Source organism: Paramormyrops kingsleyae, chromosome 19 (genome assembly GCF_048594095.1).
Source record: "Paramormyrops kingsleyae isolate MSU_618 chromosome 19, PKINGS_0.4, whole genome shotgun sequence".
In the NCBI taxonomy this organism is placed as follows: domain Eukaryota; kingdom Metazoa; phylum Chordata; class Actinopteri; order Osteoglossiformes; family Mormyridae; genus Paramormyrops; species Paramormyrops kingsleyae.
In genome coordinates this window covers 28,096,594-28,113,442 of record NC_132815.1, presented here as the reverse complement: position 1 = coordinate 28,113,442, position 16,849 = coordinate 28,096,594, and the positions used below count along the sequence as shown (strand labels likewise).

General features: G+C 41.8%; 1 protein-coding gene across 1 annotated transcript; it reads right to left on the bottom strand.

Moving 5' to 3' along the window:
• Window positions 1-1,913: 1,913 nt before the first annotated feature.
• On the bottom strand, window positions 1,914-8,191 carry LOC111838317 (photoreceptor outer segment membrane glycoprotein 2-like). Its single transcript, XM_023801163.1, has 3 exons — window positions 7,532-8,191; window positions 6,915-7,161; window positions 1,914-2,168 (listed from the first exon to the last, which is right to left on the bottom strand). Exons 1-3 carry the CDS (start codon window positions 8,110-8,112, stop codon window positions 1,914-1,916), a joined length of 1,083 nt encoding a protein of 360 aa, XP_023656931.1. The 5' UTR covers window positions 8,113-8,191.
• Between the last annotated feature and the right edge of the window lie 8,658 nt (window positions 8,192-16,849).

The window sequence follows — 16,849 nt, the reverse complement described above, 5'->3', positions numbered from 1 at the left end:
AGGCATGATGTAATGATATGTATTCTTTCCAAATATAGGATGCCAGTCCATCTCAGGGCACACACACACACACACACACATACAGTACATAGGTCTGTAATTATATCTTCGTGGGGACTCTCCATTAATTTCTATGGGGAAAACTCTAATCACAACATGACGACCTTAACCCCTACCCAGTCCTAACCTTAACTATAAATAAAAATACGAAACTTTTGACATTTTTACTTTTTTGATTGCATTCACAGATCTTTGTGTGGACCTGAAAAATGGTCCCCACAACATCAAAACAACAGGTTTTTATTACTTTGTGGAGGACATTTGGTCCCCACAATGTTATATAAACCTAATCCACACACACACTCACACAACTAGAACTACAGCTAGAACATCAAGGGCCAGATTTACTAAGCAGGGCAAATGTATGTGAGGGTGCATTAAAAAAGCACCAATGGGGTCCCCTGTTCTGTGGGTGATCTACTAAAAATGCTCAAATTTATGAACACAGATGCAGTCAGTTCATTTAAATGATGACCAACCCAATCTACTAAGGGCAGCACAAAATATGACATATTTTTTCCACATTAAATAATGCCGCAATTTTCAGTAAATTGCCTACCGCAAACCTTAGTAAATCATATTGTATAATTCGTTTAAATACTTTTCTCCCCAAATTTTGTGCTTTGAAATGGAACTCCTACAAATGCAGATATAATATGGCCAGGTGCAAAATTTGTCAACACCTGTCCACCGCTAACTGCACGACTTTAGTAAATCCTGACAGTACTATTTTAATGCCACAAGTTAGTAAGTCTGGCCCTAAAAGCGTCAAGGCTAAACAAGAATTCCATAGCAAAAATGTTCTTTCAGGCCTTTTTGGTTAAAGATTGTCACATCACCTGCGGTTTGCAAACAGTTCTGCAGTTTAAGGACACGTCATGAATCTGTATGTAGTTTAATGTAAAGTATTAATAATATAGTGTATTAATTCAATGAGTGATCTTAGTTACAGTAGCTAGTATCCATAGAGCCCTTCATGAGAAGGCGTGTGTTAGTAACAGGCATTTCATACAGCTGTGGGGGAGCTGGTGATGTCAAGATTGTTGTGTAATTGAGTATGATGTATACTTCCAGAAAGCATAACATTTTTAAAAAGTCACAATTCTCTTTCCCACATGTCCAGTGATTTGTTAACTATACACTGTGTATATTTGTTACGGATCTTCTTTGAGCATTAAAATTGGAAATAAATATAGTTATAGGCAGTATTAGTGGTTGGTAGTATGTTAGCATACCTTGAATTTGTTGCCTAGATTATTGTATTAAGGTTTAACCATAGTATGCATATTGGAATACACACTGGATACTACAGGAGAACATTGGTCAAAAATTCGGACATTTATCATTGTTTTCTTATTTAGAATTTGTTCACACTTTATTTGGACATTCTTAACTTCTCTTTCAACCCTTCTTAATTTCTGTGTCTGCACATGGCACTGCATGCCCTTTAATGGGGATTGACAGGGTGTTAACCTATGCTAATTATGAACAACTGGCACGCATTTTCAGTTTATGAGGACAATGGGATTCATCATTATAACGAAACATTTGCGAACAATAACTGCAGTTTAAGAACAAGTCATGAACCTGATGTAGACTTTCCTTAGTACCTTCTTAGAACCTTTCTCAAAAACACATTTAACAAAAAACTTTGATGAAATTGGTGAATGAGCCCAATGATCTTTTTAATGACTTCATTGTTAAGCAAGTTTGCATATGGCACAAAACAAGACACAAAAAAATAATATTCCCCATCCTTTTAAGTACGTATGTGTCATGCTTTCTCCTTCTTGAATCACCTTTTCCGAGATACCACTATGATAAAAAAGAGTTCCCAGAGGTCCATAAGGGGGTCAGGTGGCAAAAAGGATGGGTTTGGGAGGCACGTTGTCAGACCCAGGCTGGGTAGGAGTCTGGAAGTCAATGTTGGGATCATCGTCCACCTGATAGCATTTTCCCAGGTTCTTGATGATGTTGAAGTTGTAGCGAGCAGTCTCAGCAAAGCTGTTCTCCAGGAGCCAGCCATCAGATTTGGAGTCAGGGTCACCCTGCCTCAGCACATTCTCCATGGACGTCTGCAGGTAGCGAACCCCTGTCAATACAGAGAGCTGCAGGAAGGAACCACAGCATGTCAGAGTGGAGAACCAAACATTTTTGCTCTAAAATATCATTGTGCTTTCGATATATCACAGTGTCGGCATAAGATATTAAATGGGAATTTATTGGGGCAGATCTTGCAGTGATTTTGTATTTCATGTTTCTTGTAACCTTTTGCTGCACTCCACTTGCACACACGCTTTGCTCGCCAAGGGCACCAAAAAATGTTATGTGGTTTTTCCAAATTGTGGGGGGCCTGCGCCCCTAACCCACAATGTGGAAGTGTTGACTGTTTTCACTGAGCTTGATCATTGTGGAAGCGAGCCGTCGTCACAACCATTCAATCTGTTAATGGACAGGGCTTCAAATTAGTAATTGCCCCAAACAGAGATACTATACTCTATGCCAGTGGTTCCCAACCTTTTTTAACTCACGGCCCACACAGCCAAACACATACGTTTCCGCGGCCCACTGCAAAAGAATTTAAACGATCCCGCTTTTTGTGTCGGGTTATCTAAGTACTCGGAAGCAAGGCTGTTAATTGTCTTTATTGAATAAACTGGTAATTTATTTAATTATATATCAAATTATGATTTATTTGATTTTGACTAGACATTTTTTATTATATTAACAATATTACAATTTCTATTAATAATAATTGGCGGCCCCCCTGCAATACCGTCGCGGCCCACAGGTTGAAAACCACTGCTCTATGCGCATCCTTATTTGAGTGTCATCATCATTGACTCTACCATTCATTTTATCCTACACTGGCAAAATGCTTTTATTATCAATACCTGTAAGAATTTAATGATTATTTTTGTGTAAACAAATCAAAGCAAATCAGAATCTTTACTGACACATGATCAAGGCCTGTGGATGTTTTTGTTGACACAACTTTCAACCAATAGACACAACATTATGACATTAGGCAATTATTCTTTAAAACAATTAAATACAGTATTAGAAATCAGTATATCTTCCAACCCATGAAGCATTCACTAATGTTGGCTGGTGGGTTAATAAGTAACCAAAAAGCTGGCATGACCAGTGAGAGATAATATGGAGTTGGAGTAATGAAACAATTTTAACACATGAGCATAGGGTGCTGGGCTTTTCCTGGAGATCAGCCTTATTAGGCACATTAACCCAGCATAGGAAAGGTGTGATATTACTCTTGTGAGATGCTCACAGAACAGAATAACACGTTGCTGCTTAATGGACTAAAAATGTATAATTGTTTGGTAACTAAAATACATACTTATTGCGAGCAATCCCCAAAACCTTATTTTAGCTACACTGGTCTATCCTCATGTTCGTCTGCTTTTACTTGACTATTAGAATGATACAAACATCATATTTGATGTACTTGATTAATCTTATGCCTCCGTAAAGAAGTTCACAGGTGAAATTTTGCTATTGCCACACATGCATTTAATGTTATATGGCAATTAAATTAACCTAATTAATTTGCCCATTCAGTCAAAATTCTTGAAAAACATTTAGGTCTTGTATCTTTAACATTAAATAACAGTTAATATTAAATGTTTAAGGAGAGTCAAAGGCCAAAAGTGAACCCAAATGTAACTGATTTCTCTTCATGACTGCATATAGTACAACTCAATAGTCTGGACACACCTATCCATAGAAAGGTTTATTTGTACTATTCTCTATGTTTTAGAATAATTATAAAGACGTGAAAACTATAACATAATATACAGCTCTGGAAGAAATTAACACCACAGCACAATATTTTGTTTCACTCATTTCTCAATATATGGGTGTGCATCTGTGATTAATTGAACATATGGCACAAGACCAGACATAAAAAAAATATTTTTTTGCCAACTGTAGCCTGGTTCTTCTCTGTTTCTCACTGATAAAGGGCTTTTTCCTTGCTTTATGTGACTTTAGTCCTGCTTCTAGGAGCCTGATATGAACTGTCCTGGCAGTGCACTTCACACCTGCACTTAATGTTTCCCATTCCTTTTGAAGGTCACTTGATGTCATCCTCCGATTCATGAGAAACTGACAGATAAGTCGACAGTCATCTTTGGCATTAGAAAGTTGCTTTTGCCCTCTAAATAACTGGTTTTTGGTTGTTCCCAGTGTCTTATGTTTCACCTTCTTTGGTACTGCTGAGCCTTGAAGCAGTCTGCCTTGTAGTGTAGTCCACGTTTTCCCTCGGCAGGATAAGGGTACCCGGACCCCCCCCAGAGCCAAGCCTGGGGGTGGGCTTGATGGCGAGTGCCTGGTGGCCAGGACTGCACCCATGGGGCCTGTCTGGGCACAGCCCAAAGAAGGCATGTGGGTCCCCCCTCCAATGGGCTCACCACCTGTAGGAGGGGCCAAAGGGGTCGGGTGCAGTGTGAGTTGGGCAGTGGCCGAAGGCGGGGACCTTGGCGGTCCGATCCTCGGCTGCAGAAGCTAACTCTAGGGACATGGAATGTCACCTCTCTGGCGGGGAAGGAGCCCGAGCTGGTGCGTAAGGTTGTGAGGTTCCGGCTACATATAGTCGGGCTCACCTCGATGCACGGCTTGGGCTCTGGAACCAGTCTCCTTGAGGGGGGTTGGACCCTCTTCCTGGCTGGGCACCTGTGCATTGGGGTTTATCACGGTGGATGAGAGGGTAGCCTCCCTTCACCTTCGGGTGGGGGGACGGGTCCTGACTGTTGTTTGCGCTTATGTGCCAAACGGCAGTTCAGAATATCCACTTTTTTGGAGTCCTTGGAAGGGGTGTTGGAGAGCGCTCCTCCTGAGGACTCTCTTGATCTGCTGGGGGCAATGCTCACGTGGGCAATGACAGTGAGACCTGGAGGGGCTTGATTGGGAGGAACGGCCCCCCCGATCTGAACTCGAGTGGTGTTTTGTTATTGGACTTCAGTGCTCATCATGGATTGTCCATAATGAACACCATGTTCAAGCATAAGGGTGTCCATATGTGCACTTGGCACCAGGACACCCTAGGCCGCAGTTCAATGGTCAACTTTGTGGTCATGTCATCGGACTTGCGGCCGCATGTATTGGACACTCAGGTGAGGCGGAGCTGTCAACCGATCACCACCTGGTGGTGGGTTGGCTCGCTGGTGGGGGAGAAAACTGGTCAGATCTGGCAGGCCCAAGCATATAGTGAGGGTCTGCTGGAAACGTCTGGTGGAATCCCCTGTCAAAAGGAGCTTCAACTCCAACCTCCAGCAGAACTTCACCCATGTCCCAGAGGAGGTTGGGGACATTGAGTATGAATGGACCATGTTCCACGCCTCCATTGTGGAGGCGGCTGACTGGAGCTGTGGCTGTAAGGTGGTCGGTGCCTGTCGCGGCGGCAATCCCAAAACCCGCTGGTGGATAGGAGTGCTATCGGGTCTTTTTAGCCTGTGGGATTCCGGAGGCAGCTGATGAGTACCGGCGGGCTAAGCGGAATGCAGCTTCAGCGGTCGCTGAGGCAAAAACTCGGGTATGGGAGGAGTTTAGCAAGGCCATGGAGAACGGCTTTGAGGAGATTCTGGTCCACCATCCGGCGGCTCAGGGTGGGAAAGCGGTGCAGCATCAACATTGTTTATTGTGGGGATGGGGCACTGCTGATCTCAGCTCGGAACATTGTGGGTCAGTGGAAGGAATACTCCGAAGACCTCCTCAATCCCACCGACACGCCTTACAATGAGGAAGCAGAGTCTGGGGACTTGGGGGTGGACTCACCTATTTCTGAGGTGGAGGTCGTTGAGGTGGATAAAAGGCTCCTCGCTGGCTGGGCCCCGGGGGTGGATGAGATTCACCCGGAGTTCCACAAGGCTTTGGATGTTGCAGGGCTGTCCTGCTTGACACACATCTGTAGCATCGCGTGGACATCGGGGGCAGTACCTCTGGATTGGCAGACCGGGGTGGTGGTCCCCGTCTTCAAGAAGGGGGACCGGAAAGTGTGTTCCAACTATAGGGGGATCACACTCCTCAGCCTCCCTGGTAAGGTATATTGGGGGGTGTTGGAGAGGAGGGTCCGTTGGATTGTCGAACTCGGATTCAGAAGGAGCAGTGTGGTTTTTGCCCTGGCCGTGGAACAGTGGACCAGCTCTATACTCTCAGCAGGGTCCTGGAGGGTACGTGGGAGTTTGCATGTCTATGTCTTCCAGTCTACATGTGCTATGTGGACTTGGAGAAGGCATTCAACCGCATCCCTCGGGGAGTCCTGTGGGGAGTGCTTCAGGAGTATGGGGTGCCGGGCTACCTTATAAGGGCTGTTCGATCCCTGTACAAGCAGTGTCAGAGCTTGGTCCGCATTGTCGGCAGTAAGTCGGACTCGTTTCCGGTGAGGGTTGGACTTTGCCCTTTATCCCTTTGTCACTGATTTTGTTCATAACTTTTATGGACAGAATTTCTAGGCGCAGCCAGGGTGTTGAGGGTATCCGGTTTGGTGACCTAAGAATTAGGTCTCTGCAGATGATGTGGTTCTGTTGGCCTCATCAGACCGTGACCTTCGGCTCTCACTGGAACAGTTTGCAGCCAAGTGTGAAGCGGCTTGGATGAAAATCAGCACCTCTAAATCCGAGACCACAGTCCTCAGCCGGATAAGGGTGGAGTGCGAAGTGACACTCCATCACTCTCCTTCGTGGATGGCTTGGGGTCTATGCTGCATGACTTTTTGAAGAATTTTTCTCTTTCTGCACTTGTTACAGAATTTGAAAAATCACATATAGAAACAGTAATATGGTGATCCAGAGTTTTCTACATAATCACTGCAACAGCACAGACAGCATGTCCCTCACCTCAAAGAGCCAGATGAGGAGCACGGTGAGGCCGATGGACTGCATGATGTGGGTGTAGTACTCTAACAGAGCCTGCCGGCAGCCTTTCGGCCACAGGTTCAGCTCCTCCACTTGGTAGTCGTAGTTGTAGTGGGCTGAGTTGTTAGTCACCTGGTGCTGGATACAGGGCCGCGGAGAGCTGGGGTTGCAGCAGCTAAAAGGCACTTCGTCACTCAGGTACTTTCCCTCCACGTTGCTCCTCAGTCGGCTAGCATGATGGACATAGATCCAGTGCATGGTACTGTACTTAACATTTTTCCATCAGGTTAAGGATGCTAGCTACATGTTGTCTATATAGTACATGATTTTACCAAACACGACATACTATTTCTTTTTTTTTTTCTTTTTTTTTTGTGAAAGTAGGGTTACACCACTGTCTCTACCATGTCAGAATAAGCTTTATAAACCTATATTATAACAGCTAGTATTTTTCAATAAACAATATTCTAGAACAGGAGAGGCCAATCTTTTCCGTGAAGGGCCAGTGTGTAATTGACCTACAGTCAATGATATACCTGGGTTTTAAAATAGCAAGCACATGGAATTTGGAGATAAGTCCCATTAGAACCCTCACTTACTCTGTCACTTCTCCACGGGACATGTCCAGATACCGATTGCTGATCCACTGGATATGGAACCAGTCACGGAAGCCATCATTGCCACAGCACTGGAACTGGATTTGGAGAAGGTCCACAGTCCGTTTGAGGAAACAACGGCCAGGTGTGTCTGTGTCCTTGTAGAAACGCATGGCATCCTGCAGCCCTATAGACAGCGACTCCTCCAGTTCATGGCGCATAGCATAGCACATGAATGCCCCCGCCAGGAGGCAGAAGGTGAAGAAAAAGGTGCAGATAATGTAGGGGAGCATCAGCAGCTTCCAGCGCAGGAACTTGGTGGTGTCCACACAATCGTAGCAGATCTTACCACCCAGGAAGTTGATGGCACACGCAATGTGGCCCACAGCAATCAGCATGTTAGGCACAGAGTACACCTCACGGTTAGACATCAACTCCTGGCGCCGCTGGATCTCCACCTTCAGGAAGAAGCCAATGCTGAGCAAAATCATGCCTGTCACCACAGACACCCAGTTCAGGATCCACAGCACCTGGGCTAGCTTATCCCGCTTGGTTTTGGTGAAAGTCACTTTCAGGACTGCCATCTTGTTTTCTTAATTTTTTCTTCCTGCCTTTTGACGTTTTGGAGGGGGGTGGGGCACATGAAGGAGGGATGGACTGAAAGAGGAAGCAGATGGGTGCTCAGCTAATCAGCTAAGGGAAAGAGAGTGGTGAGGGAGAAGCCAGGATGGAAAGTCCACATAAGCATCTTAACCAAGAGAACCTTGAAATACTGCAGTACGGCCTCAATGCTATGTATTAAGACCGTGTGAATAACAGGGAAGTGAATACAGTTAAAAACAACAACAGCAAAACAACACTAAACAGTTTTGCTTGATAGATCCTGCAGGTAAATAAGATACTGAAGATGTGACAGATGTTTTTTTTCTCTACAAGAAATGTACTGGTGTCTCACTTGAAGTGGATTGTTATAAAAATAGACTTACAGTATAGTCAAGTCATTTTATTGTCATTTCACATATGAAAATAAATAGTGTTTCTGCAGTGCATCAGACATCAAGAACAAAAAAAACAGTAGAACAAAAACATTGAACAATAAATACTGGATACAAAAAACACAACAATGACGCAGAGCAAATAGCTTTGCAAAGAGATTTTGGGCCCGATGAAATCATATCATATTGGCCCCCTGTCACTCCAGTGCCCTTCGGATCATCCTAATTTTCCCTCCCTTTAGGGTGCCCTTGAGTAGAAATAATCAGTAGGTGCAGGATAGTGCATATAGACTGTAGGCAGTGCAAAATAATAAGATAACATATATTGTCTTTAGCTGACCACACTGAATGGAATCTTCTAAACTTTAAACCGACAGACTTCTTACCTGTATGAGGAGATATTTAAAAATTCCATGTCCTCTGCTGAAGTGTGTATTGTTTACTGACAATCATTCTAAAATCCATTCAGATATATGGTGCAGTTAGTCCCATGCAGGCTGAGAAAGGCAGCCCTGGTGTCTCTATCTTCTGTATCCCCCCACTGTGGTCCACCTTCACTGTCTGACCCCCCCCCCCCCCCCCCCCAACCCTCCATAATCCTCTTATTGCTTGTAAGGTCCACAGGATTTAAACAAACAACCTTTGTCACCTGGGCCAGTCTGATAGCTGTTGCTGATCAACCTTTATTATTTCTTTCTTGTTCCATATGATCAGTTCACATGTTTCACTTCATAACTTTGCAGATAAATAAACTGGTTCCGCTTTCACTTATGAAAATGTCTGCAATTTTACCAATGAATGTCTTCTGCAGGGTGTTCATTGATGATTTCCATGTTAGGTTTATGTTCCTCAGAGATGGGCCTGTACACTAGGTTGTTGTACTGATGACTTAATTTGGATTGCCTTGATCATTTATGTCTGTTACTACGAGGGGTGGAAGTAACAAATTACAACTACTCGCGTTACTGTAACTAAGTAGTTTTTTTTTTGTGTACTTGTACTTTCATGAGTATATTTTTAAGTCTGTAATTTTTCTTGTACTTAAGTATAAATTAAAGTAAGGAATCTACTTCATTACTTTTAAAATTCATTCCCGAGTATGGCAACAATTTCAATTAATATTCAAACTTTTTGACCAGGACCAATGAACCCTGATATTTGGATGCAGCAGGTTTTGATCAAAATCGCACAGTGAAGGAGCTCAGAGTAATTTAAGGACTAAAGGTTTCAAGAAACAAACTTCATGGAGGACAGCAACATTCAAAACAGTAAAAATGACCAGGAAATACCGGAGGATGAGTGCCTCTGGCCGCACATAGAAGAGTCGTTGATGTACAGTACAGAGGGAGGAAAGGAGACAGCGTGCTAAAGCAGTGCAAACTTTGATTGCCACCTGCGGTGCTGATTGATCAATACCATGACATTGTTGTGACATCAGCTAGTCATCAACAGTAGTGGTGTGCGATACTACAAGATTTGGTATCGATGTGATGCCAAGTAAATATTGGGAAAGTATCGCCAATACGATACAGATATCGATGCTTCTTAATAATTAAGGTGGATGCATCATCAAATTGCTAAAGCTGAATTAATTTTCATTACCTTTAAGTGTTTTTGTGATTTTTTTTTTTGATGAATTAGGTAAAACCCAGGACAGAATTTGGGCAAAGTTTATAAGTAAATAAATACTGTAGCGCGGAGGTACTGGCGGGCAGCACGGCATGTTGGACAGCTTCTAAATAGTTCTCAGTAATCACTTGTGTGATTATAAATGTGCTGTGTGTTATGTCATGTATAGTGGTTAATGTTTATCCTTGTTCGTAGTATGTGTGTATGTGTGCGTGCGCCCACCGTGTGTGTATGAGGAGTAAACGGGGCGACGTGCACGGTGATCAGTGCCGGTGTGTGGGTTGAAGTAGTGCGGGTGTAATAAACGGCATCTGGTGATTAAACCCCGAACTATCCCTGCTGTTTAATTATTGCGAGCATGGCTCAGCGACCCACTATTATGATACTTTATTATAAATATTATAGTGTGTGTGAGTCACGTGACAGCCGGGAGCGGCAATTGAGAGCAGCAGTGCGAATACAGACGGCCGCAGTGCATTCGGGAGAGAGATTCAAACTGAAGTATCGATCTCATTGAACAGGTATCGATCAATATCAATACCAACATTATTATCGATATTATCGATACTTGGATCGATCCGCCCGCCACTAATCAACAGAAGACACACCACACAAGCTCTGAGGAAGTAAACAAGCCAAGTTACCAGATGCGATGTTGGCAGCTGCAAGCAAACGTCTCCCTCAAGCAGCTGTTGACAAGCTTATCATCAATTTCATATGTGAAAGTATAGAGCCATTTGCAGTCGTTGAAGAGCCAGTTTTCAAATAATTAATTACCACATTGCAACCTCAAACCAAAGTCATCTCCAGGTCGACTGTTCGTACCAGAATCTGTGACGCTGATGATGACATGAAGACAACTATAAATGCAGAATTAGCTAAAGCCAAATTTGTTGCAACCACCACTGATTGTTGGTCAGCTCATCAGAAAAGTTACCTTGGTGTTACTTGCCCCTGGATAGAAGAAGAGTCCTTGGAAAGAAGATCTGCAGCACTAGCTTGCAAAAGAGTGAGAGTGTCTCACACATTTGACATGATTGCTAGTGCTCTTGATGATGTCCATTGCCAATACAAGATTAGAGACATAGTTATAAGGTCGAGAACTGATAGTGGATCCAACTTTATCAAAGCTTTCCATGTGTTTGGGGCACAGAATAATGTGGGTAGATGAGGATGAATCAGACTTGGATGCTCTTGATGGGAGTAACCATAGTGAATATCATGATGATAGTATAATTCTTGATGAAGACTGGTATGGAATATAAACTACCCTGACATGTGCAAGTCACCTGTTAAATCCTGTGGCAACAGCATATGCTGCTCTTGCAGAGTACATGAATGACACCTTCAAAAAGCTTTTTCATACAACCTTTGCAAAATGCCAGGGCATTTGGCACAAAACTGGGTGATCTCATTTGGCTAGTGAAATGGTAGAGGACAAGTGTCAGCTACAGATCATTCATCCCAGTATAACACAGTGGATTTCAACCTATATCTTGCCATTGAAAGAATAATACGCATCATTGACAAGAAGGGGAAGATTCCATGAGGAGTGTATGTGACGAATTTAAGGTGAAAATGTGAGTAATATTAAATACCATGTATGCAGTCTCTCCCTGTTAAAATCATGACTGGCTTTGTTGTTTATGTTATACACATGCCTGCAGCAGTTGCATTCCTCTGGGAGTATTGTGTCACTAAGAAGCCACTAGTAAAAGCTTCAGACATTCTACAGTCAAAGTCCAGCACCTATATGGGATAGCTACTGCCAGTAATTCACCAACTTCTATCCAAACTGAACAGGTTGCAGACATCAAGCAAGACCTGCATGTCACTCATCAAAGCCCTGCAAAATGGCCTGCAGAAGGGTTTTGGACAAATGATGCTGCAGCCCTTTTACCGAAGTTCAAGTCCTCCTGGACTGACAGAGCAGATGCTATAGAGGCTGATAAGTTCAAATTTATATATTTGTGCGTTGGTCTGGCTGCACACCAGTATAAGTGTGTAAATGTGGTTATATCTCAGTCATGACAAGCCTAAAAGGTTGTTACTGAGCTCCTCAAAATACTACAGTATCATTTTGTGATTTCGTAGCTGTAGCATGGAGTTATTGTGTGCTTTGGGGGTTCGGAGTAAGGAATATGTTGTCCAGTAGATGGCGCTCACACATAATCACTCTATGGGTTAAACAGTGGGCAGGCAGTGACGCAGAAGGAGGGAGATTTTTGTACTTAGCCAGTATTGCTGTATGCATATCTTTGTTCAGTAAATGTCGTTGGAGGTAATTCGAGGTTGTGGCCAATCATTCATTTCAAGACACAACACATTTATTGTGATTTATCTAATTTAACTGTGGATATTTAAAAATATTCAGAGTAATTAAAGTAATTGTGTTCCAATTACAGCCTTGACACACCTGAAACAACATCTTGAAACCACAGAGCATGAGAGAGAGCATAAGCAAAGAGAGTCATTTGATGACGATGATTTCTTCTCCGGACCACTCCCCTCAAAGTCCTGTTGAGCTTGATGGTTACCTTGTGTGTGCCTCGGACAGCATGGAGCTGCTTCACTCCTTCCCAGCCATCAAGAAGCTGTTTGTTAAACTAAATACTGCTCTGCCTGCATCAGCTGCATGCAAACGGCTTTTTAGCTGTGCTGGTCTACTATTCACATCCAAATGCAGTCGGATATATTCCATGAACTTTGAAAATCAGCTTTGGCTGGAATATAGCAAAAGGTTCAGAAAGTGAACTGTCCAAAGCTTTAAGGCTCTTGCCCAGTTGTGTGTAGTTCTCTGGTAAAAGTTCATACTACAGACAAAACTCCTGTTTAATGTTCATTTGTTTAGAACACAAATTTCCTGAATTTGATCCATTCATAAACTTCACCAGTGATGTAGAAATGTTTGAAGTATCTATTTTCTACATGGTTCTCCGATTTGTTTCAGTGGTTATTGATAATTCATAAAATATATAAAATTCAGTAAATATAGTAATTTTTGAGAAGAGTACTATGTACTTTTACTTTACTTTTTTTAACACTAGTACTTTTACTTATATTTAAGTATTATTTCAGCAATGTAACAGTATCTGTACTTAAGTACAAATTATCAGTACTCTTTCCACCACTGGTTACTACCCAGTCATTGAGGCTGGAAGGTTGTCTGCAGTGAAAAGTGTGTGGGAACAGAGGCACAGAGTTCAGAATTTTCCGCTCGAATGGTTGTTTTTTTATGTCCCTGGGTCGAACAGGGATGGAGGGAAAAGGGGAAGGTGTTGAATGACTGCATGGTCTGGTGGGTCCAGGTCAGTTGTTGGTCCCAGTCAGGGTATGACTTTGGGCACAAGATGAGATGTTGACGAGTTAAAAATTGATTTTTGGTAATCAAGCTGTGATGAAATGTATATTTATTTTTGTTAACAAGATGAGATGGAACTAAAATGCCAACTCGTGAACTGTCAGACATTCAAAATGCATGAAGTTTGCTATCAACATATTTAAGCAATGCATCCCTGTCATTAGTTGGATTTGCTGAGGGACGTGTGCAGATCAGATCAGAGCCGTACAGGTGCTGATGCCGTAAACCGACAACCGAGCAAGTGGGTGGAAACACGGCTTCAATGCAAACAGGGTGGCTTGGGTGAAAGGCTGCAAGATTCAGGGACACTGTTTAGTCATAATCTGGCTGAACGGAACACAAAATGCAGAGTATTAAAGGAAGATGGAGAGATGCCCTGTGGCTTCAAAATAGCTGGGAAGAATGCGATGAACCTCGAGAGGCACTTGAAGGCGAGGCACCCCGCTATTTACGCCATGGTAGGTTTGATAGGTTAACTAGCTGCAAGGTGAAATGATATGTCCTGCTATAAGCATGTAAAGTTTGCTAGTCAATGTGATTCAGCAGTCAGCTGTGTCAACTTAAATGGCAAATATGCCTGTGAGCTCATGCACAAAATTTTTTGTATTAGCCAGGTTAACGCTGATTGGCTTAATGTGTTAAGTTATGTAACTTCAGCTTTTTCCAGCCAGGACAAGTAAACTTGAACCTTAAGTACTCTTTGCTATATATTGTCATTTTTGAGTAAAACATATGGGGAGACAATGTGTTGGCTTTTCAGACGTGTTCTGTTCTCCAATATGTCTAAATGGGCGTCATGCTGTTATCGTTAATCCTGCAAGTTTATTCATGTGTACTTGGATTCAATTTATTATGCTAGATCACTTGCATGCTTACCTGAGCATCTGTTGCAATTACTATCAAGTAAAATAGCAATTTGTTGTTTCTAAGCAACTTATGTGAAAGATATGTATGTATGATTTCTTATTTCCAAGGCCAGTACAATAGACAAGTTGTATTTTGTTATCACTCAATTTGAATCTTTATATCTTAATGGTAATTATATTAGCGAAGTAATACCTATATACAAAGAGTAATTGTATTAATGTTATTGTTTTCCTGCCCTAGATGCCAGATAGAACTAGGAACCTAATGCAAAGAATCAGCAGACATGGTCAACTATCCCAGCTGTAATATCCTCAGTATCTAAATAGCAAACTCACTGGAACAAGACACTAAAGAAAAGGCAATCACATGGTGGATTGGACACACTGGTCTACCTGCCCGTACAGATGACGATAAGGATTTCATCCTTATGATGGAGGCCATGGATTAGAAGCTTACCATCCCCAAAAAAAACAAAACAAAAAAACTAAACATTTGTAATTTTCTGAAAGATTAGAATTGTTTTGAGGAAACTGTATTGAATTGCATCAGTGTAAAAACTGTTAAATCGAAGATTATCTTTCTGTGGTTACAGAAGAGCATGTTATTGCTGAAGAAGCTGTTACCAATGCTTTGGACATCCATAGATTAGCACATAGTAGTGATACCTTCAGATTCCTGTAAGTCATGGATATTTCATGTAGATTTAACTCAGGTAAGTGGGTCCAGACAGTGTTGAGTGTTATTTCTAATGTTACTTGATCGTGATGTAATTGTTGATATACTATATACTCAACACAGAATTATTTGCCAGTGAAAAGTGTTATTTATTATATGGAATGTTTTTATGTAACAAATACTATGATAACATGTTAGTAAATCTGATTCTTATGCTATTTATAAAGTTATGATACTTTATTCTACAAATTTCTAGATTTTTATTTCAAATACAGTGGATATAAAAAAAGTGTACACACCCCTGTTAAAATGCCAGGTTTTTGTGATGTAAAAAAAATGAGACCAGGAATACCTGCTGATTCCAGTTTTGAATCCCCAAACCGTGGCTGAGGGGAGGTATAACCCCACACACCGAAGAAGACACTTCTCTTTGGGCATGTGGAAGATGTGAATCTGGTGCCTGCACAAGTCCTTGGAAGCTCAAAGATTTTCCCCTGAATGTTGCTGTGCTGTTCTTATGTGCAGTGTGCTGCACAATATTGCAGCAATAATTTTATTAAAATATACATATTTTTGACCACTTCCTCTGTTGTTTTAAGGCTTCTTTGAGAAGTATTACTTCCTTTTCCTATTGCTGCTCACCATTGCATTTTGTTTACAAGGAAGCAACATTCTGAGCCTATTTTTATATTTTCAACAAATAGATTAATTTATTTTGGTCTTAATTTTGGTTGCTTTGCTGTGTTTTTGTTGATTTTCTAATTAGTTGATGTTTTTCACATTTGCATATGTCTGTTGTGACAATCATATAACATATTTCACCATTGAAATGCATGGGATGTTCCTGTTATTGGCAGTCTGTGCTTTTCTCGCGCAGAAGCTGGGGAGGAGCCAACAAAGTACTAAAGTTAAAGTTTGTTTGTTAAATCTGAAAAATTAGACATTAGATAGAGTTAATAACCACCTACCAGCCAATCAGAAAATAGCATTTGCTGCATGTGATCCCACTGCAAGCACATTATTACATGGTTGCACTCACATACTGTAGGGAATGTAGATAAAGTGGTAGAGCAAGATTTGATGAAGGCGATAGGCAGGGCTCTCAAGTCCCTAAGAGATGTAATCCTACTCCAGACTTTTGATGAAACTTGAGAGCCCTGGTAAAATATAAATAAAAGGATGTGTCCTGTTATGATCGCGATCAATCAAATTGGAAGGAAAAAACCACAACAGTACACATACTCAGATGATGTCTCAAATGAGTTAGTAGGTTGGATGAGTTTTCAGCAACATGTCTGAGGTCAGTGTACCAGAGGGGACATACAGTCTTGGTCTTATGAGCTACTTTGTCAAGCGTTGGTTGGTTGGATTTACAGATAATTCCTCGTAGGAGAACAGCAACATTCATCATAGAATCTGCTCAGTCACTGTTCGCGTTAAAGGAATTTAACCTTTTCACCCGTTTTTTCCTCCACTTTCAAAAAACTTGAATTAAAGATACTGTATTACCCTACGTTTCACCCTTAACAATGCAACAGGTGAAGAAAAAAATTTATGGTGAATAATATTACTGATTTCACCATTGTGATTTGTTTGGACTGTCAGGCCCCAGAAACAGTTTTACATCATGTGTTTTGTTAGACTTCAGCAGATACAACATTTTGTGAGCTGTTTCCATGGACACCGCTGCAGGGTTACAGAATCACCTTATACTGCATTTTTGATTGCCTGACAGAAATGACTCAGCAAGAAACTGAGTTAAATTCATATTTCTGTATGAATAATTTGTCATAA